Source organism: Lissotriton helveticus, chromosome 10 (assembly GCF_964261635.1).
Source record: "Lissotriton helveticus chromosome 10, aLisHel1.1, whole genome shotgun sequence".
Lineage (NCBI taxonomy): Eukaryota > Metazoa > Chordata > Amphibia > Caudata > Salamandridae > Lissotriton > Lissotriton helveticus.
In genome coordinates, this window is record NC_136071.1 from 489,705,406 (window position 1) to 489,728,022 (window position 22,617).

At 42.1% G+C, this 22,617-nt stretch overlaps 1 protein-coding gene across 1 annotated transcript in view; it reads left to right on the forward strand.

Moving 5' to 3' along the window:
• MAPK8IP3 (mitogen-activated protein kinase 8 interacting protein 3) overlaps positions 1 to 22,617 on the forward strand; it is a 683,833-nt gene that overhangs the window by 484,873 nt on the left and 176,343 nt on the right. The window contains exons 22-23 of the mRNA XM_078662972.1: positions 10,721 to 10,801; positions 12,069 to 12,136. Of these exons, the coding sequence (XP_078519098.1) occupies positions 10,721 to 10,801; positions 12,069 to 12,136 (149 nt within the window). The remainder of the gene's footprint in view (positions 1 to 10,720; positions 10,802 to 12,068; positions 12,137 to 22,617) is intronic.

Consider the following 22,617-nt stretch of genomic DNA (forward strand, 5'->3'; position numbering starts at 1 on the left):
TTTGCGAGGCTAAAAACCCATCGCACTGTCCCTGCGAGGCCCTGAACCCAACTACTACGCAGACCAAATTCCAGCCTAAGAGCGGCCACAGTACAGGTGGTGTTAACTGTGGATAAATACCGCAAAATTTTGCCTTCCGTAGTATTTAAAAAAACCATTTTCCTAGATCGACTAATTCAATACCATAGAGTAGGGAGGCTGGAATTTTTGCACGGAAGACCTCTAGCAAAAAGGCAAAGTGTCTTCTACCTGTCGATCTATAAAGAGAGGATAAACTTTTGCCTTGTGCCGTTGCCTTCCGGATATTATTTGCTATGTGGGCCCTATGACTTAGATTGTCAACTATTGTTTTTCCTAGGAAGACATAAGATTTTACCACTTCCAACTTTTGTCCACCCACAGACCAAGCGAAACTCCCATATTTCGACTTTTTCCTTCCCGTCAAGCACATTACTTTACTTTTTGACACATTTATCTTCAGGTGGTGGGCCACTGCATATTCATGTAATGCCTCTAAACGATTGTTTAAACCTTTTGGAGTTAAATCCAATATTAATATATCGTCTGCATACAACAGACAGACAATCAGTTTACCCCCCAGTACTGGGGCGATACCTTCGCTCAAAGACAAGGCATAGGGGAGGTCAGATATGTAAAGGGAAAATAATACAGGGGCCAATAAACAACCTTGTTTCAAACCATTAGCTGAGGAAATAGCTTGAGACATGCCTCTTTCCCCTCCCAACAAGACTCTACACCAGGTATCAGAGTGGAGAGCCCGGACTAGCTCCAGGAGCATAGTCGGCATGCCAAGGTCCGAACATTTCCTCCAGAGCAAAGGACGGTCCACTTCATCAAATGCTGTGGAGAAGTCTATGAAAGCTGCATAGACTCTCCCTCCTCGGACCTTGATATATTTTTCAGATATAACTTGCAGTACCGTTAAATTGTCCATGGTTCCATGCCTTTGCCTGAACCCAGTCTGCTCAAGGGGTAAAATTTCACCCTTTACCACCCAATCATTAATTAGCTTCAGAAGGCATTTTGCAAAAACTTTGCCTATGGCATCCAAAAGGGCAAATTGCCGGTAGTTCTGTGGAGCGTCACAATCTCCCTTCTTGAAAAGGGGGACTAATATGCTCCCCTTCCAAGAAGGGAGTACGGTTTTGTGTGAAAAGCAAAAACTAAACACCGGAAAAAGAATTTTGCTCCACATGATGCTATTTTGTTTTAAGACCGAGATGGGAAGCTCGTCCGGACCCATAGCCCCAGAGGAACGCAAGCCTTTAATAACTAGTTTGATGTCCTTTTCAGAAGGAGGACCATATGAAAAGCTATCCTCATTTGTTCTACTATAGTCAACCACCGTGCCGTTACTTGCATACAGGTTCTCGATGTAACCAACCCATATTTGCTCCTCAATGGATATGGGGAGTGGTCTAGATCTTGCTCCACATCCCTCCCCAATGAGCGACCAAAATGTTCTTGCTTGACCTTTGAAAGCAGCTTCCCGTAGTTTGATCCATAAGGTGTCTTCCCTCTCTTTTTTCAATTTAACCTTCACCCTACTCCTCCTTCTTCTAGGCCTGGTAGGATCTCATCCATAAAGATTCAAATCTACTCTCTGTCTTCATAGCAAGATATCTCAAAGTTAGGGCCCCAGGTTCAGGGTTATATACTTTTGCATGTAAAACAAACTCCCAGTATCTTACTTTTAACACCTTTTTACAGCTCAAACTTAGGCCTTCGGGATCTTCCCAGTAGTGACTTAGCCCCAGCTTGACAAACCAATCCTCAATATGGTTCAACCATACCAGCTTCGTAGTGTTTCTTATTTTTAAGATTTCTTTTAGGGCTTCCCTGTAATCAACCAGTTCATCTGTTGACCACACGCGGACCCAATACAGCAGGGGTCGTAAAGCCGCATGGTCATCAGTACGATGGATAGCCAGATCCATTATAAGTGGAAGTAAAGGTGTACATCGTGGGATCGCTAATAATTTCCTAAAAAAGATGTCCTCTTGTATCATGAAGGCGTGTTTGTCCGCATAACCCCATAGTTCAGCCCCATAAAGAGAGGCAGATTGGGCTTTATATTTATACAACTCCATTGCTGGAGACAGAGCTTTGGAGCAGCTACTCCTGTGTCGCCTTGCTATCGGAACTAAGTTCTGGGTGAGGATTGCTTTACTTTTATCTACTAGAGTTTTCCAATCTAGTTTGGTGTCTAAGATAATGCCTAAATAATTAACATTTTGCACATTTTCGATCCTTTCTGTGTTAACAGTCAGTGTTTTTTTTAAAGTTCTATGAGGATTAACCGCCATATACTTGGTTTTAGACGAGTTAATCTCCAATCCTTTAGACTCGCAGTAAAACCATAAGGTATCTAGTAAATGTTGTAGTCCTTTAGGTGTCTGTGATATTAAAATAGTGCCATCTGCGAATAACAATGCGGGAACATGGTCACCACCCATCTTGGGGGAATCATTGTCGCAGCCCAAGAGGGTATCTGGTATATCGTTTACATACAAGGAGAACAATGTTGGTGCCAGCACACATCCTTGTCTAACACCTCTAATTATATTAATACGGTCAGACAGTTCTCCATTTGGGCCCCATCTCACACTGGCGTAATTTGCCTCGTGCAACCTAACAATCTGCTCCAGAATTTCCCCCGGAACGCCCAGGTCCCTCAGTCTTAACCACAGAGAGTTTCTAGGGACCAGGTGAAAGCCCGCCCTGAGGTCAACGAAGGCCACGTACAGGTGAGCCCTTTTTATTTTAATATACTTCCAGATGATGCATAAAAATCTAAACACCTGGTCGAATCTGCTATTTTTTTCTCTAAAACCCGCCTGGTACTTGGTTAGGTTACTAGTGTCCCCAATCCAAGAACTCAGCCTACCTAAAACTTGTCTCGCAAATACCTTCTGTAGGACATCGATTAGACTAATGGGTCTATAATGGGCCGGATTCATACGGTCTTCCTTTTTAAAAATGGTTACGATCTCAGCTCCCCGCCATGTGTCAGGAATAGGAGCACTCTTAGCAATAACATTACAGAGGAAATTAATATAGGGGGCCCATATCATGTTTTCATGCTTCCAAAGGTCCCCAGGCAACCTATCCGGACCAGGGGCCTTCCCTGGTTTTATTGCTTTAATGGCTTCAATAGTTTCTGCCAAACTAAACAACAGGGGTGACATGCTTGGATTAAGTCCTAAGTCATCATCAGCAAAAATAGGCACGTTATTAGTTGGGGAGTATAATTCAGAAAAAATGCGATACCCAAATATTATCTTCTAAGAACATATCCCTACTAGGTGTTCTGTCTCTGGTGCCCTTAGCGATCAGGCCCCAGAATAAAGCCTGATCATTTACCTTGCACGCTTCGAGTAGATCGGACCAGATTTTTTCGGACCAGGATTTCTTTGTCTTAGAGAGTATACTCTTATAGTACCTCCTTTTCTCCCTTAGTGCAGATACATCTTTACATTTTGCAGCCGCTATGAGTTCCCTTTTAGCATTGCGGCAGCCTTTGTCATACCAAATATCAAATCTTTTTAGTGGCTCAATGGTTTTGGTTAGGATTTACCAGTGACAAATTTCCATGAATACACATACCAGGGATCTCCTGTGCTGGGAAATTGACATACGGGGAGAATGCATCTACACACATCTCATAGATTTTTTTTTACAATAATTTCATTAACCAATACTGTTGTCCACTTTAATGCTCTACGATTATTTGAAACCAAAGGGTCAATATCAATGTGTTGAGAGCTATTCCTTCCTTGGGAGATAAATGAAATAATGACGCGCTAAGCGTCAAACTAAGAGGATAGTGATCACTCTCAATACGAATCCCCACTACAAGATCACTTACCATCGGCCAGAGTGGAATTGAAATCATTATGTAATCTATGTAGCTGTTGGATCTACCCCGCTTGAAGGTTGGCTGACTTGGGCTATCTGATGGTAAACGCCCATTGCAGGCATGTAAGCCATGCGCTGCAGTCAGTCGCAATAGCTGTACTGCAGCAGTTGAGCATGGCACCGCTGGGCTTGTCTCAAGTCCAGGAATATTATTAGCAATATCCTCTGGTTCGAAAATATTTTCCAAGCCTACAATCGGCTCGAATTTACGATTAAAATCCCCCCCCAATAATTATCAAAGTTCTCTGATCGAGCATAGAAATAATATTATCTAGTTGCTCGACAACTTCTGCCTTTTTATTAGCTGCTAGTGGCCTGCTATAGACATTCAGAATACAGACTTCTCTTTTGTTCGGCCCTGTAAACCTGACTCCTAAGATGTCCAGGCTATTGGAATCGATTTGCTTAAAGTCGGTTCCCAGCGGAGTTTTTGTCCAAATTGCCAAGCCTCCCAAAGGTCTTCCTTTGGTTGCAGTAATTGCAGGTACACTAAATGATCTATAACCAACTTTAAAAGGACTTTCGACAGCCCAAGTTTCTTGGAATAATACAATTTCACAATTGTCAATATATTCCTGCCACATGGGATCGCTTACATTTTTTTTGATGCCCGCTATATTCCAGGACCTCAATTTGATACTAGGTTCTATGCCTGAGTCAAGTATGTTGCCGTTTGATCTTATGTTGTTAGATTCTATTACTTGTGTAGCCTCTGTGTTAGTATATTAATCACTACTATTTAAGAAGTCACCTTCAATTATATTGCCCCAGTTTTCTAGCATGAGATAGGAATCGTGCACCTTCACTTGAGGTATTGTATACATTTGGCCAATCTCACAGACTCTTTTATTAGATGTTTCAATAATCATAGTCTCAGCGTTAATAGTAGTGCCCCGGTCTATGTCCTCTCTATTACTATTTAGGAGCAGTGTAGGGTCCAAATTATTAAAGGTTAGTCCTGCTTGCTCCTTAAGGTGTTTTTCAGTGGTCAATTCACTACTCACCTATTGATCTTTCATCCCCCATGTCCAAAACTGCTAGTCTACTCGGTTCTTCATCTCTGAGTCAATCTACTCCTTCAAGCCCATATAACTCCTCAAAACGATTAGTAGTGTGGATGGAAAATTGGTTTTTAAACCCACCCATAACCCCTACTCGTTGCATCCCAAAGGGATTGTAATTGGAAAATGCCAAGGGAGTTGGGCGATAAAAGTAGCTCAGGTCATGGGTGTAAATGCCACTGCTATCACTTGGATGAAATCGGTCGCAGATGTAGCCAGCTACCCGTCTATCCCTAAAGTTAACAATAATAGAATCCCCGGGTATATCCTTGGGTCTTTGCCCAACCCAGCTTACTCTTCGGGCGTACAGAATTTCCCCGTTGATATTGCTTGGGAGCGGTCTATTCTTATTTAACTAAAAGGTTACCTTGTTTTTCAGTTCTGGGTAAGTTTCTGCTTTATCATTCCTTAACTCTGGAACCCCAGTAAGTACAGCAACGTATGGGAAGGAGTCTGGTGGCAGGTCAATGCAACTTAAGACATGCTTTTGCTTTATAACATTAGGCATTTCCTTAACTACAAGTAGATTGTCCTTGATCTGCCTCGCTTCACCGTGCTCATTTATCCGCCTCCCCTCCCTCGCCCCTTGACAGCTTCTCGCTAGATCCCTTGTCCTGCTTTCAAGGGGAGTGGCAGCTTGTTTGTTACTAATGGGTGCCACAGGAGTTGTAGTCAATGCATTTGGGATTGACGACATCGTTGCTACAACTACGGGTACTTTTGGTAGATTTACTTCAGCCATGTTATCTCTCGATGTACGCTCGACCAACTTTTTTAATATACCAAAGTTCTCTATAGTATTCTGCTCGAGTTTCTCTAAACTTTCACTTATTAACTTTGTCCTCTCTAACAGAGGTAAAATTAGGGACTTCATCAGTTGTTCGACTTGGACTATGAAGCCTTCAGGTGGTTGCAACAAAGGCCAAGTTGGAACAACCGTCTTGGTTGCTGGAAGCGTTAGCGATGGAGTAAATGACAGTGCCTGTGATGGCAGTGCAGTAGCCTGCGTTGTCGGAATCTCCTCTACGGTGTTGTTAATTACTTTGGAAGTTTTTATTATCTTTGGGCATCTTCCCTTATGGGCGCCCCCTCACCGCTTCCTCCTAGCAGCAGTGACTAATCCCACAGGTTGCTTTGGAGTTTGAGTTCTTGTACTGTGTTTTACAAAGGACCTTGTAAGGAGTGAGGTGTGATATTATTAGGTGCATCCTCCGGGGCTAGACTATTTGATAAAACAGAAAGTCTAATCTCATTTGACTCTGATATTTCTAGCAAGCTCTCTGCCTCATGGTCATTGTCTCTCTTGTTAGAATGTATGTTATTAGCTTGGGTTTCTAAATGATTGGGGGAAGCAACCGACATGGCCCCTAGAGAGGATCGCCTTACATACATTATATCATTTTAAAGGCGACGTTCTGTCAGGGCTACTTCATGCTCGAGTACTGATGCTGCCCTGTTAATGGATTGGTCAAGTGTTCCACCTATGGTTCCCCCCACCGCAGCCCTCCTCCCTTTCCCTGCACGTGCCGCCATCAATAAAATGAATATGGATCGAACTCAATTCAATTCAATACAACAGTATATATACAAATTGATGGTGACCTTACAGTTCTTTGAATGTTCGGGGGGTGGCCCAGCCCAGCCTCCACCTGGCTACGACCGGCACGGACGGGCCCGCCCTTAATAAATGTATTACAAATAAATTACTTCCCACCCTACTCCCCTATCAACCCACAACCTGCTCCTAAAAAAAGACACGATTAACATAATTACCAATTAATTATTAATTAATAATTTCACATAATTAATATAAATTATAAAATAAATACATATTATTTATTAAAAAATAAATATTAAATATTTAATTATGATTAAATTACTTCCCACCCTATTCCCCTATAAACCCACAACCGGGTCCTTAAAAAATAACACAATTAACATATTTACCAATTAATTAATCAATAAAAATTAACAACAAATGATTAATTGATTAATAATACATGAATTAGCACAATTAAGACTACAAAATCAAAATTAAATAAATAGTAATAAATTCATTTTAAATTTATTAAATTACTTCCTACCCTATAAACCCACAACCCGCTACGGAACTAAAATGCAAAATGTAATTAAAATAAAATTAATATTCAATTTATTATAATTAAATTACTTCCCACCCTATTCCCCTATAAACCCACAACGCGCTACGGAACTAAAGGGCAAAATGTAATTAAAATTAAATTCATAACTTCTAAAAATGTTACATATATTTTAAAAAGTTGCAATACTTAGACAAAAAAATAGACAACATACGTTTAAAATACATACTAAAATACCTAACACTAACAAAAAAACGATATTTGTAACTACTATATTTTTGCAAACGATATGTAAGGATCCGGTCTCGGTTTCCGCAGGAGTGCCAGGAGCCGATGATAATCCCAACCCTTCCTCCCTACACCACCTGTGCCTATCGAACACTAGGACACAGGGGTGATATGGAGGGAAAGGAGGGAACAAAACAAGGAAAGTAGGGGGAGACAAAACACTGGACTCTTCGGACACTGCTCTCTTCTGCTTCTGTCTGATGATGAAGCTACAAGGAATAAGGGGTTAATACAACAACCATCAATCCGCCTATCAACCCCCTCAATGGTATTACATAGACCAACAATTACCTGAGAGCATACAGGTGTGTCAAGGAAAACAACTAGGATCTCTTCTGGAACTGTATATGGATTCATAAACCCTTATGGAATTCGATATGACCTACATTGAGGAATAGGTTCTTGTTACTTCTGGTAGGACCTTGATTTGTTCCTATCTTTAGGTATGAGTCTCTTTCTTACCTAATCGAATTCACTTCTCAGCTAATGGGCTTATATGGAACAAGGTTGGAATCACAGCAATGATTATCTGTAGGGTAATGAGTACATATATAAACACCCAAATAGTATTCAACAAGAACACGATGTAAATATAGTGTGCTACAAGCGCTTTACCAGGTTTTCTTGTCCTTGCACTGTGATAAATGCCAGCATCCGGGAAGTCCAGAGAATGCAAATAATAAGGTAAAAAAGGGAATAAAGAAAACTCGCCAGGCGGACCACACATCCCACAAAGCCATGCAACATCACACTCCCCTACTCCCGCAAATACCGGCCATTCAGCGGGACCATAGTCCGGCCCAACGACGAGTCCGCAAGTAGCAGGGTGTATAAAATCACAGTGACCTCTGGGTAAGACAGCCGGCACTGGACGAGAGAAATAATAAGTAATAGCACCCACGTTAAACAGAACACGTGAGTCTATCTGGTAACTGAGGCAGGGAAACTCCGTAAAGCCTTTACGGAGCGATTACCGAGAAACCCTCGGCTTGCAATGATCGGAGATGCCAGGGATAACTAAGGGATCGTCGTCGGAAGCAATAGATCATTGAATGGCTGCTCTGAATATCCGGGCGTTCAAGAAAGAAGTCCGCTAATGCGACCCAACGCCAGGAATCAAAATAAGGAAGACACCAGCACAGCAAAGGAGAGCTGAGCCCCAAAGTCAGGAACAAGCGTCCGCCACCAAACTTAGGCAGACTACGGAACGCGGCCAAGCGGAAGTGACGTCGTAACCAACGAAGAAACTAGAGCGCAAAGCGTTAGACGCCTAGGGAAACGAGCTTATGTTCCGGCCCGATTCCATCGCGCATGCGCAGTTCCTCGAGGCCATCTTGCATTGGTCTCGATAAGTCCTCTGTACTTTCCGCGGATGCTAGGCAGGCATGACACGATATTAATGACTTCGATATTTTGGAAAACGATATTTCTTACCTTAAACTCGATATTCTTGACCACGATATTCTTGCAGTCGATAGTTCTGTATCTCGATATTCGGCACCCAATATTGGTGCAAGTCGACATTTCCTACTCGATATTCTGACTGTTTACCAAAATGAATATTACATAACAAGTCTCAGCATGGGCTCAACGTCCTGTGATTCAGGGTAAATCACTTATTCTACCGGTACCTAAGAATGAACTTGTCCTTGTGCATTGTAACTGGTGCTCGTGTAAAGATCTCCAATACCTTCATGTCAAGTTTGTGCTATATAAAAATAAAAACAAAACAAAAAAACAGTTGCTACACACAGTGTAACCAAAATATGAGAGGTTCCCATAGAGATGTCAATCAGTGACCTGAGAGTTCTGTCGGTAAGGCACTGTCACCTCCCCCTTTCCATCTACACATCATTACTGCTAGTGATGGTATTTCATTAGTTTATCCTACTCAGTGCAGAATCAAAATGCATTGTTGAGCTAAGGATGTTTTTCTATTTGATGATATAAATACATAGTCAACTGGTAGCTTGTAAAATGTTCAACTACTATGCTTTAAAAGCTATACAAATGTCAGTATATAATTGAAAACATGTTGTAAAATGCATAATTCTTCAATTCCAAATCCCTCTTGCAGTGGGGGCTTGTCTGACAAATGTTGGCTCCCAATCTGGCCCTACATGCAGAGCACCACAGTACATTACCAGGCTCTGCCCCTCGAATAGAGTGAATTTAGAACGAGAGACGATTCAGTGATTCAGGCATATGAAATACTCCAGCACCGTAGAACTGTTGATACAGTTAGATAACAATTCTGTTTGCCAAAGCCTTGAGACCATGGCACTCTGTGTGAACATCTTTCTTTTAAACATTGAGAGCAGCCACATTTAGGGGCCGATTAGGATGGCGGACGGACTTGCGTCCGTCCGCCACCCTTGAGGAGGAGGGAACGTCCGCAGGGGCTGCGGCGTTCCCTCCGTGCTGATTAGGATGTGACCGCCAGGGTGGCGGTCACATCCTCTATATTTAACATTGCGGCGGGTGCAGCTTCAAGCTGCACCCGCCGCAATGTTAAAAAAGCATGTTTTACATTTACATGCACAAAGCGGCCGGCACCGCACGGTGCCTGCTGCTTTGTGCACGCAAATGCAGGGGGGTACCATAGGTACCCCCCATGTGCACCCCCCACCCCCCATTCACCCAGGGGGCCCGCAACGGGCCCCCAAAGTGAATGTCCGTATGCTTTTCCATGGCGGAAAAGCCGCCGTGGAAAAGCATGTATTCACGAACATCCTAATATGGCGGACGGTGTCTCATAGACACCGCCTGCCATGTTATAGCTTTTCCGCCACGGTCGGAAGCCGACCGCGGCGGAAAAGCGGCGGACGGTATTCCAGACCCACCAGCCATCCTAATTTGGCGGTGGGTCTTTGGAGGCTCCGCAGCGGTTTTTCCGCATCCTCCAGGCCGGCGGACACTTCCGCCGGCCCGGAGGATGCGGAAAAACCGCCATCCTAATCGGCCCCTTAATGCTTTTTGTATGTTCTCCAAGCTATTATTTTTCTGATTGTCGACATGGCCAGGTCAAAAGGCATTCTTCACTGTTCTGCACCTGTTGGATATCTCTATTTTGTTTTTGATTCTCAGGCTAGGAATATCTAGAATATTCCATAAGGAACGAAGGCAGGGCAGCATACTTTAAGTAGGATTTACCACTATCCGTCTGTCTTGTAGACATGGAACCTTTGCTGTCACCTCACAGTACCTGCTCCCGAAGGGAAACATTTTCTAACAGGGCTGTAAATAACTGAATAAGCTGTTTAATGTGCAATAGTTGCTCCCCATTGTGTATTCGGAGGCTTGCAGGTAAATTAAGTATATTCTATCTTGCAGGTTGTACGTTCACTCTGCAGTATCCAACTGGAAGAAATGCCTTCATTCCATAAAATTAAAGGATTCTGTGCTCAGCCTAGTGTAAGTATGTACCTATGGAACCATTCTTTTTTCTTCAGCAAAATCCTCATTGTCTTTGTCTTAAGTGTTTGCACCTACATCAGCAGGCTTCTCTACTTATAGTTTTGTTTAGTGCACATGATGCTGACTGTGTTTTCTCGTCAAGACTGTTCTCCTTTGTATATTGTTTTCTGTCCCAGGAAAGCGTAGTACACTTTTCCTCCATTTTCTCTGTCCACTTAATTTGTTGTCCTCAACTAAGTGGCCTCATATATATACCTTGACTCCCCCCGTTAACACAGCTTCCATGTCCTGCTGCCAGCCTTACTAAAAATTTGACCCTAAACGTCAACCATTTGAATGTTGTATTTATGTTTTTATTTGGCATATTGTTCTGCGTGTACAGGTTGTATGACAGAGGCAATCAAGGCTAAACCACGCATGCCTCTACAACGCTGCCTGAACAACTAATGTGTCTTAACAACGCATTCCTTAACTACGCATGTCTTTACCACGAAATTTTGTGGTAAAGGCATGACTGATAAAAGATATATGTGGTAAAGATCACACCCAGCCCCCCTTCCTGAGCCCTAAAACAAGCCCAACTCTTTCCTGAGCCCTGAAAGCAACCCCAAGCCCTAAAAGCACCCGACTCACCAGCCCTGAAAACAACCCTGACCCCCCCCACCCAAGCCCTAAAAACTACCCCACATCTTCACAAAACCCGGCCCCAGATTCACTTACCAGACCACGTCCTGGAGCTCCCTTTTCCAATCCTTCCTTTTCCCTTACCCGCCCATCCCTGCATCTAGACCGCACAATGCCTTAACCACGCATATGCGTGGTTAAGGCAAGCATGGTTCTGCTTGCTGGGAAACTGCATACATGGCTCAGCCTGCGTTGTAAAGGCTGTTCCCCACTTGTACAACAAAGGAAGCAATTCTCAGTGGGTTGCAGTACTTCTAATGGGACAATACCGGCAATCCTCAGTAGCAACAGGTACTCTGAAATACGGAGTACCTTCTCTTTTATATTTCCATTTCAAGCACTGTTCATGGGAATCCAGCGTGGGATGATAATCGTTGTACAACTCTGAATTCCAATCCCTGGGTGAACTCTTATCTGCTCAAGGATCAGAATTCATCTCCAGGGTCAGAAGGCCTAAAACATTATCAGCTTAATTACCACAAACAAAATTGTTGCTGCTGAATTGTCCCCAAATTGAAACAAACAATTTCCACTGCGCACACAGGCCCTTTCATCTGCTCTCTTTCCCCCTCTGTTTTAGGCACGTGAAAGGGCGAGTACTTGTGGCCCTAGCAGATGGGACATTAGCCATATTTCATCGCGGGGAAGGTAAGGACCTAATTCCAGGGAGAGTGGCTATGTCAGACCCATGTAGGTGTATGATTTAGATGGAAAATAGGGTGATGTCACTAAATATGTACAGAAGAGGCTATATGGCCTATCATTGAATACACATAATAGGGTCTTCAGCTGTTTTGGCTGACATAGTATATGCAGATGGTGGGGGGTCATTCTTTCTCATTGATTTATCTTTAGTATGTCAACTAAACAGGTGCTTTGCACATTTCAACTCATGGGGTGCACTGTGTTGTGGAAGCTCTTGGATTTTCCTCCTCCGGAAGAAAGGTACCAAACAATACAGAAATGTGGGTTGGTATTCGTGGTGGTGGGTGGACTCAGTTTATATCAATGGTTGGGCGTGGTTGCCCTACAAATGTGTGCCAGAGGACTAATTGGTTGATTGAGTATCTTTCGGTCCTTTTTTTTTGTGATTGGAGTCTCTCAATAAGATCAGTCATTACTGCCACCGATAATCAGTGCACATGGACAGAGTGGAAAGTTTGACAATAATTGGCAAATCCAGTGTGTCTCAGCCGTGAGACATATTGGGTTGGCCAACGATTTTTGTTTTCTTTGATAACCACTGTGAATGTGTGAGCATCCACTATTGGCATCTTAGACCAAATTTGTAAACACAATATAATAAAAGGATGTCAGTAATAATACAAATTGGTGGTAGTGTCCTCCCCAATGAGGAGAAATGTCCGCACGTAAAGTAACACAATTCCAAATCACAAAAATATTCGTGTAGTTAAAACTTGGATTTTAGTCAAAGTTGTTAGGTGCTTCTACAGCCTGATGCACACCCACCACCAAGAGTGTTAAATGGCACAAAAATGTACCTGACAAAACAGGAAAGGAACAGGCTACTAAAGCACTCTAGAAGGTATCAATTTAGTATAATCTAGGAAATCCTAGATATCTCGTTTGGAGAAAGATAGTCCCTGAGTATTGACTGTCATAACCATTGTATCTATAGATTCAAATCAAAATCCTGTATCGAATAACACCAACTTGAGGGATCCAGACAAGATGTTAGTTCAGTTCTTTATTGAGAATCCAAATGCATAAAAACTTCCCAGCTCACATCGCCGACACGTGTTTCGTCTCTTACTGAGACTTTTTCAAGGCTGGAAGTGACAAGACAGATAATATAATAAATATATACTATATTTGAACTACGACATATGTGAATAAATACAGCTAGAGGAAAGCCACTACAATAAATTACAAACATGTCATACATTTATACAAATTTAGTATTAAAAGAATTTTTGACAATTGGTGATATTAAAAAAAAAAAATTAAAAATTGGGAGCAAAGATATATACACAGAGAAAAACAATTATGTTTTTGAAAGATTGGGAGCAAACATATATACATAAAGAAAGACAGTTAAGTTAAACCAATTAGGCCCAAAACGTAAGAATAATGTATGCATCGCATAGAGAATCACAAAATACATGAAACTGCAGTAGTTATCTCATATACTAATTGAGCGCCTAGGTCATGGACAGATCATGGTATACCCCTGTGTCTACTAGAATGGATAACCGCTGTGAAAAATAAAGAAAGAAACACATACGGTAGAAAAGACCTACCAAGAGTAGTATAGAAACGTCCCCGAGTTCGAAAACGAAATGACGAATCCTCCAAAGATGGTACCACCTTCTAGACTGTTGAGTAAACGACAGTCTGGCTAGACAGTGCAGTTCTAAGATAGAGAGAACAACATAAGACATAGAAACATGTCCCACTTATGTCAATGATGCAGAATAAAAAACATTGAAATTAATAAAAGGGGGAGGACTAAAGTCTGTATTCTTCAAAGAGAGAACTGGAGACCTTTATCAGGAATAAACAAGTCTGAAAGGAGATATCCCCTTTGGCTCACCTTGTATAAAATATCAGGTGGTGGAAAGTAGTATTCCGAATTGCTCCATTCAGTAAGGTTCAATAGAATAAGATGTACGTTATAGACCCTAAGAGAAGGTGAATAAACATATTGTGTTGAAGACGAATCTACGTCTGATCATAGAGTATACCTATGGATAGCATCACAATCACTAATAAGTGTCTCCATTCGATGACAAATAAGATTGTAACATATAGAATGAGTAAGAAGGAAGGAATGAAGCATAATGCACTAAGGAGATGCATTGGGGACTAAGTCACCCCAAGCCCATCAGAAGCAAAAGGCTGCCTTCTTACTCATTCTATATGTTACAATCTTATTTGTCATCGTATGGAGACACTTATTAGTGATATCTAGGATTTCCTAGATTATACTAAATTGATACCTTCTAGAGTGCTTTAGTAGCCTGTTCCTTTACTGTTTTGTCTAATAAAAGGATGTGCTTGCTTTCACAGTGGCCATCTTTAAATCATTTAGTTGGGTTTTAACAAATGCAGTTCAAAAATGGCTTCCATGGACATAGTCGTGTGCATGGTGGACATCTTTGAATGCATTTGGTTTCATTTTCCAATTTCTGTTCAAATATGTATGCCTTGGATGCATGCAAATCTGCTGCAGCCATCTATGAACTAATTTTTTTTTTGCAGGCTTAGAAGAAGTATACAGTAACAAAATGAGTTGCCTTGATTTGGGACATAAACCCAAACTATTTCAATGAATCATTAATAAAATCCCAACTCACCCTATCAAATGTTTTGTCTTCATCTAGTGTCACTAAAGGATGCATTAGTTTTACACTTTGCTTATAACAATTAAAAGGACTCTTGTGTTGTCTGAGTAAAATCCGTCTTTAATGAATCCTGTTTGTTCGTATCCAATATGTTTAGGTAACAAGAGGTCCAGATGAATAACCAAAATCTTCACACAGATCTTATAGTTAATATTATTGGATATGAGGCATATTAATGCTCCTTGAAAGGCTCCTTGGGCAGATGATGAAATTAAAAATAGTTAAAGTATTTTAGGGAACAGAATATTGGAGAATTTAGATATGAATTCATCAGAGAAATCGTCAGGACCAAGGGCCTCTTCTAATTTCATTGAGTTGTTGGCTTTCATTCTTTTCTAAGTAGGAAAAGTACATTTCAGACAATTAAGGTCTCTAAATCGTTTCCAGATATTTTAATAGGTTAATTTGTAAAAGGGTGGTTGTCATGGTAAACAGCACCTTTAAAAGTGTTCAAAATGATTTGAACAGACATGTAGTAGTACAAACTGAATGCAAAAATGTAGTTTGTGAAAGCATAAACCTTTTAATTAAACGATCCAATAACAATGATTTATTGAATCTCCATCTATTAGATTTATCCTGATATGGAATTAGGTCAAACGCTTTAAAAACTGGTGCATGATTAGTGATTAGAATAGGCCCAATCCCTGTATCCAACAATGTCTGAGTTAAATATTTCCTCATAAAAATGTAAACGGTTTGGAACTGTGATGTGTACTGGGGAGAAGAAAGTATATTCGTTTACACCAAGGTATCTTATTTTCTACTGGTTCTGAAGCAATCCATCTATATTTATCATCTTTACATTGAGTTTATCGATGACATAAATGTTCTTGCCAACAAGGATAATAGTACCATTCTTTTTCTTTAAGATAGGGGAGAGAAAAATATTACCCACCCATCCTCTTTTCAAATTAATTTCTTCATCCTCTAAGAGATGTGTTTTCTACACCACTGCAATGTCAGTCTTAATTTTGTGCAGATGTGAAATAACTCTCTGGTTCTTTATTAGTTTAGTAATCCCTTTCACATTCCATGAGATGACTGTGAATTATAACCAACGTCAGTGTAATAAAGAAACATGTGCCTACATCATTATATGTCATTTAGTGGTCACCAAGGGTCGCAGCTGCGACCCCTGGCTTTCTCTATGCTGCTCTTAGCACTGCTCTTGTGGCCCTTGGTTTCAGAGGTGGCAAAATCAGTGCCTGGAACATAAGGGCAGCTCTTTCTAATGGAGCTCCATTTGCCTGGTTTCTGTCAATGTATTTATTATACAAATAGTGAATAAGATTATTCACTATTAGTGTAATAAAAATGCAGTACATTAGCTGGAATATGACCCTTTCTGGAAGCTAAGGTAAGGAAAAAATACTGTTAAATTTATTTTGCATGCGTGCTTGTGGGTGAGAGTGTGTTTATGTTTGAAAGAGTGTGTGAATTTGTTAGTATGTGAAAGCATGTGTGAGTGAGTCAAAGTAAAAGTCAAATAGCGTGCAATGTCAATTCCGTTACCCCACGCATTTTGGTGAATTGACGTCCCCCACCATATCAAGTAAGATAAAGAAGTCAGAGTAATAATACAGTCCAGTATGGAACATAAGGGCAGTATAGGAAACAGAAGAAAGGGAAAGGAACGTGGAAAAGAAAGAGATATACAACAAGTAAAAGAGAAAGTACATTCCGGAAACTAGCAATTGAAACATGTACCTACATGGGGAACTTTAGTGTGACCTGGGCAGCTTCAAAGATAATCACAATATATCCTCTCTTCAGACAGCCAGGACACCAGTAACTTGAAAATCTATGACGGAAAGCACAATAATACTAGTGGCAAGATACCTATTGGAAAAAGGAGTATAATATCTATGGAGAGAGATAAAGCCTGCAAAATATGACTCAAAATATCATGAAGAAGCATAATTTTAAGCAAAAGCTAAACATTGTATACCCATATCTCTGCTCCTTTGCATTCATTGACACATTTCCTCAACTAACAGGGGTCATCAAAAGTAACCATGCCATATTTGTATGAAACCATCAAGTGACAGGGTGGATTAAACCAAATCTAGCATTGAGAGATCTAAGACCTGGCCCTATGTCTAAGAACAGACGCTTTGGCAACAGCCTCTCTGAAGAATTTGATTCTACACCAATAGAGTTGTTTATTTGACATAACTGCCCGGATAACATTTAACAAGTCAATGTATTCCAGAAATAAAAATACTACACCTCTGGGTCTGGTAGAATAGTTTGCACCCAGTCTGTTGAAGTAGGTAGATCGAATATTTTAAGAATTAATAATTGAAAGAAACTGATAGTATCATTGTCCATAAGTTTTCTAATGTCTATTCTCCAGGCCTTCAGTATTACCTTTAAAAGCAGCAACTTCAATTTGCAAGCCCTCCAATTTTGAGACTACTGTGACCCTTTTAACCGTACAGGATCATTTGTCATTAAGGCCTCTTAGCCTCTTGTTAGCTTCTTCCATGTGGGAAAGCAGGGCCCTTATCTCTCCCAGGAGGAATTCCATTAAAATTGAACTTGTTTTGACAGGTGATGAATTTTCTATCTTGGGTCTTATGTTCATAGAGTTGAGTTTAGAAAGTGCCTTCACAGATGAGGTTTGCTTCATCAATCAAACAATCATATCATTTGTAAAGCGCACTACTCACCTGTGAGGGTCTCAAGGCGCTGGGGGGGGTAATGCTGCTACTGCTCAAAAAGCCAGGGCTTGAGGAGTTTTCAGAACGTCAGCAGGTCTTGGGTCTGCCGTAGGTGGATGGGGAGGGTGTTCCAGATTTTGGCGGCGAGGTGGGAGAGCGATCTGCCGCCGCAGGTTGCTCTTCGGAAGCGGGGGACTGTGGCAAGGGCGAGGTTGGTGGAGCAGAGCTGGCGGGTGGGAGTGTAGAAGCTGAGTCGTCTTTTGAGGTACGTTGGTCTGGGGTTGTGGAGTGCCTTGTGTGCATGGGTGAGGAACTTGAAGGTTATACTCTTGTTGACCAGGAGAGAGTGCAGGTCTCTCAGGTGGGGTGTGATGTGGCTGCGACGAGGGATGTCGAGGATCAGGCGTACAGCGGCATTCTGGATGCTTTGGAGCCATCTCAGGAGTTTGGTCGAAGCTCCTGCATAGAGGGAGTTTCCGTAGTCCAACCTGCGGCTGACGAGGGCCTGGGGGATCGTTCTTCTAGTTTCAGTGGGGATCCACTTGAAGATCCTGCGGAGCATGCAGAGGGTGTTGAAGCAGGAGGAGGAGACAGCATTGACCTGTTTAGTCATGGAGAGGGTGGAGTCGAGGATTACTCCTAGGTTGCGTGCGTGGTCCGTGGGTGTTGGAGCGGTTCCCAGTAAGTCGGCCACCAGGAGTCGTCCCTAGCCGAAGGGGTGGATCTGAGGATGAGGACTTCCGTCTTGTCCGAGTTCAGCTTCAGTCGGCTGTTCCTCATCCATTCAGCGAAGAAGAATTTGTCGTTAGCATATCTTGTTTTAGAAGTAAAGAGTCATCAATTTTATCCAAGTTAAAAGTAAAATCTTCTGTCAAAAGGATAGTGCTATGAGATTTGACTGTATCTGATAGTTTTCATTTTCTTGCTTTTTCCATGGAGGCACCAGCAGAAAGATCAATAATTTGCAGGAAACTTAAAATGTTAAGATTCTATAAATGCCACATGGAATTAAAATAGCAAGATATTCAACTTTAAAAGCTGCTACATAAAATGAATTGAAAGGAAACAACATTTATGAACTCTCAAGGTGATAAAATTAATTTCTCTGGCAGCAGCATCAACAAGAGTTGGGGTAGAAAGCAAGCAGACCAGTTTATGAAGGAGAGAAAAAACCGTACGACTGATCAATTGCAAAGATCTTCATTATTGGGTATAACTTGAGGACCAGCGGGTGAAAAAAAATGTGACAATGAATGAATCACTAGAAATATAGGATGTTGAGTAAACGTAGTACACCCATAAAGAAAAAAATTAAATCAGGGAGATGTGCTTTTATCTGGATCAAAACTCTCTATTCAAGTAGAGAATGGTGGTCGTATAAAGGGTGACATAAGAACCTTTATGGTTTCAAAATTAGCGCTGTAAATCAGGAAATCATTTTCCAAAAGATGACTGCCTTAAGAATGAGGTTCCACGGTTGAAAAGACTGTAATACATGTAATTCAAAAGAAATGCACTTTAAGGCAACAGGAACCAATCACACAAGCACAAAATGGTGGCAAAGAGGTTTAGGAGCCGTTTAGAAATATTGCAGTCCATAATAAAGCAGCAGTTCTGATGTGTAAGGTGTCCGCAAGATACTCTGGATGCTAAAAGAATGGCTGCCTCTTATTTTCACAAAGAGTGAAGTCTTCTTCCTTGAAAAAATAGATATGTACTCAGCCCTTTGGAGCCATGTTACAAGGCAGCCATCTTGTTTGGCACCCAAGCCATATCTCACCTAATTGTCTATTTAACAACAAAGTGCATCCATAAGGAAAAAAAGAAACAAGGAAATCTAGTAACAGCAGGCACTACTCCCAACTCTGCTGACCCAAGGGATTTATAGGAACAGTTTATAATAATGCATTCTTGTGATCTTTGCTCTGCAGTTATTGAAGTGCACTAAACAAAAGATGGAGCGGAGGAACAAATGGCTATTCTCATCGCCAGCCTATTATTTAGAACATGGATAAGTGGAGAGATATGTAGTGCCATCAGCATAAGAAGACTTTGTATTTGTCTCTTTCATGAGTACTTCAAATTATATGCAGCCTATGTTTTACAAATCAAAATATCTTATTTGCATTTAAAAGTGGAATATGGTCTGATTATGTCAAAGATTGAAACTGGCATTGTTGACTCTAATTTCAATGGGCACAACATCGTGGAGTCCTGAAGGATAGTTTAGGGATTTCCCTGGGTACAACTCAAGACCTGCAGAGTTAGTTGCTGTCAGACCCCCTCACCTTTGGGATATCTTTGTACACCCTTCCGGCAATAGTCCTGTTGGTTACAAATGCCTTCTCCTTCAGCTGTAGTAGTTCTCTCAATACATTGGAGGTCAGAGGCCTGTGGTCACCTCCAAATTAATCTGCTCAAGCTGCGGTGACCAATCTGATCCTCAAGGCATTCCTGCCTTCAATTCCTCCAAAGTCAATCGATACAAGTGCTGATGGACAATATAGCCATAATGTGTTGCACCAACAAGTAGGTTGGTGTGGACATTGGCCTTCTCTGCCTCAAGACTAAAGGTCTGAACATTTGGTTTTGAGCTCAAGATCTCAGATGTTTGGCTTGTCATGAGCCATGTGGCGGACTCACTGAACGTGGAGGCTGACAATCTTGCGCCATCTTGCAGATGTTTTTTTTTTAAAACTCTTTATTCGTGACTGTTACAGGATATCATGCATTTCTGTACATTTTCTAATCATAGCTTACATCAGTCTTTTCCGTTTTCATAACCATTAATTTGTGGGAGCAGTGCATTTCAGTTATAAGTTGCTTGTCAGAGCAATCCCCGGATACGTCCCATATATACTCTGTAAACTCCAGAATCGTTTCTTACATAAGTATCACATCCCAACTGTCCCCCCAACCCCACCCGCCCACCCACCCTCTGTCTCCTGGTCGTTCTCACTTGTGCACCCCCCATCCCGGGGCAAGGTGGCTCCGTCTATTTGTAATTTGGTAAAAGCTCTAGGTCTGGTCTAGCCCTTGTGAGTCGCAGTGGTGCTCGTGGTTCCCGGCCCCCTTCCGTTACCTATGTGAGTTCACCCCACTGGGTCTCCCGAACTGTCCAGGTCTGTCTCTTCCAGGTCCAGCAGCATTGAGTCCCATTCCTGAGCTATGGGATATTTGCGCAGGCCCTTGCTCTCCTCTTCTCGCAGTGCCGCGGATTCTGCTTTGCCCCATTTCAGTAAGTCGTTGCGCCATATTTCTATTTGTGGGGCCCTGGGTGACTTCCATCGCATGGTGAGCACCCTGATCGCCAGCACTAGTGCCAGATCCATAAATCTCAGCTGTGCCTTGCATGTCGTGTGCCGTTTCCTGTTCCCCAGTATGCACGGTGACGCTCCCTCAGGGATCTGGAGTGTTGTTTTGGAGTGTAGCATATGTTTGATCGTCCCGCAATAAGTGTGTATCTTCGGGCATGACCATAGCATGTGGAGAATATGTGCTTCGTCTTGGTAACATCTTGGGCAGCAGTGTGCGGTGGCAGGGAACATCCGATGTAGCCTCTGGGGTGTAAGGTAAGCTCTGTGGAGAACCATGGCCTGTATGAACTGAAACTTAACATTTCTGGACACCCGTCTATGATGGCCTAGAATAAGTTTCCATTCCCCGTCTGTTATGTTTTCGCCCGAGTCTGCAGTCCAGGTCTCCCTGAGTGTAGCAATCGGCGAAGGTACATGTTCCCTGATGCCAACATATAACCATTTCACTAAGTGTCCCCCCGTGCCCATGTAGTATAAGAGGTGTACTAATTCATGTTGTTCCGGTTTTGTACGTTGTGGGGCCCAAGCCCGTCGCACGTAGTGTCATCTTGCAGATGTTAACCCCTTTAGCGTGGCGTAGAATCTGCCACAGTGCAGATGTTTCCGTGCGTGGGCGGGGCCGCATCGACCAACGGACGTGCGCAGCACTACGGAGGTAGTGCTAGCAATGGCCGTTGGCCAACGCACGCAATGAACGGGTTAAAGCAGATTCTCTATAAAGAAAAGTGTGAGTTACAACGTATATTTATTCAACAAGGACGGCTGTGTGGAGTCTAGTTGCCAAAGGATCCAGGATCGCCATTATGACAGATATTTGAGAATGTATAGTATTTGCTTTGATAATATAAGTCAATACTAAGCCAATCAGGGGCAGGTGCCTGGCAAAAATCCAAGGCGTAGCAGTTCTAGACTAATCAACAAAAGACATGTAACTAAATAGACCTTTGCACAATAACGGCAGGGGTGCTATGGAAATTTCCCTTAAGCAACGTACAGGAAATATCTGCATCTATTTCTTAAATGGACAACAATTATGGTTTTATTGTACTATGATCATAGTTCACATTTATATCTTTTCTGTCCTGAAACATCCTGCAATCTCAGCGTATTGCTTTTTCTTTTGCAATCAGAGCTAACATTAGGGCTCCTACTTACATACATATTTGGTACTGTTTAACAGATACATACTCCTAAATGCAATAAGTTTCATCCTCGCTGATAACGAGTGGGATCTTCCCTCGGAGGTGGTTCAGTACATCTTCGTCATTTGGGGCAGGCTTCTGGTGGATCTCTTGGCAGTTCACATGAATACTCAGTTCCCATAGTCGTATGTGTTGTAGTTATGCTGCAGGGGCCCTAGGAGGCATGTCCTGTCTGTTTCATGCATTTAAATTCAATTCTTCTGGTTGCTTGGTTTCTGAGGAAGCTTCGTCATGCCTGTGTGCAGAAGTTCTTAATCAAACCAGACTGGCGATGGAGGGTATGGTACTCTGATATGGCCTGCCTGTATCTGCACCTTCCTCTTCAGCTATGGGAGGCCCTAATCTAGCAGTGGGAGGGGCAAGTCCTCGACCCAAATCTCCAAAGTCTCTACCTTCAATCCTGGAAATTGAACTGGCAATCTGAGATTTACCTGCCGAGGTGGTGGACATGATTGTGTCAGCCTTTCTCACCTGTCCCAAATCAGTCTATTCTGTGCATGTCTTTTTTTATCTCTTAGAACACCAAAAGTGGAAGATGACCCCTTTGACGGCACGCTTTTGGGATTGATTGTGCTTTGT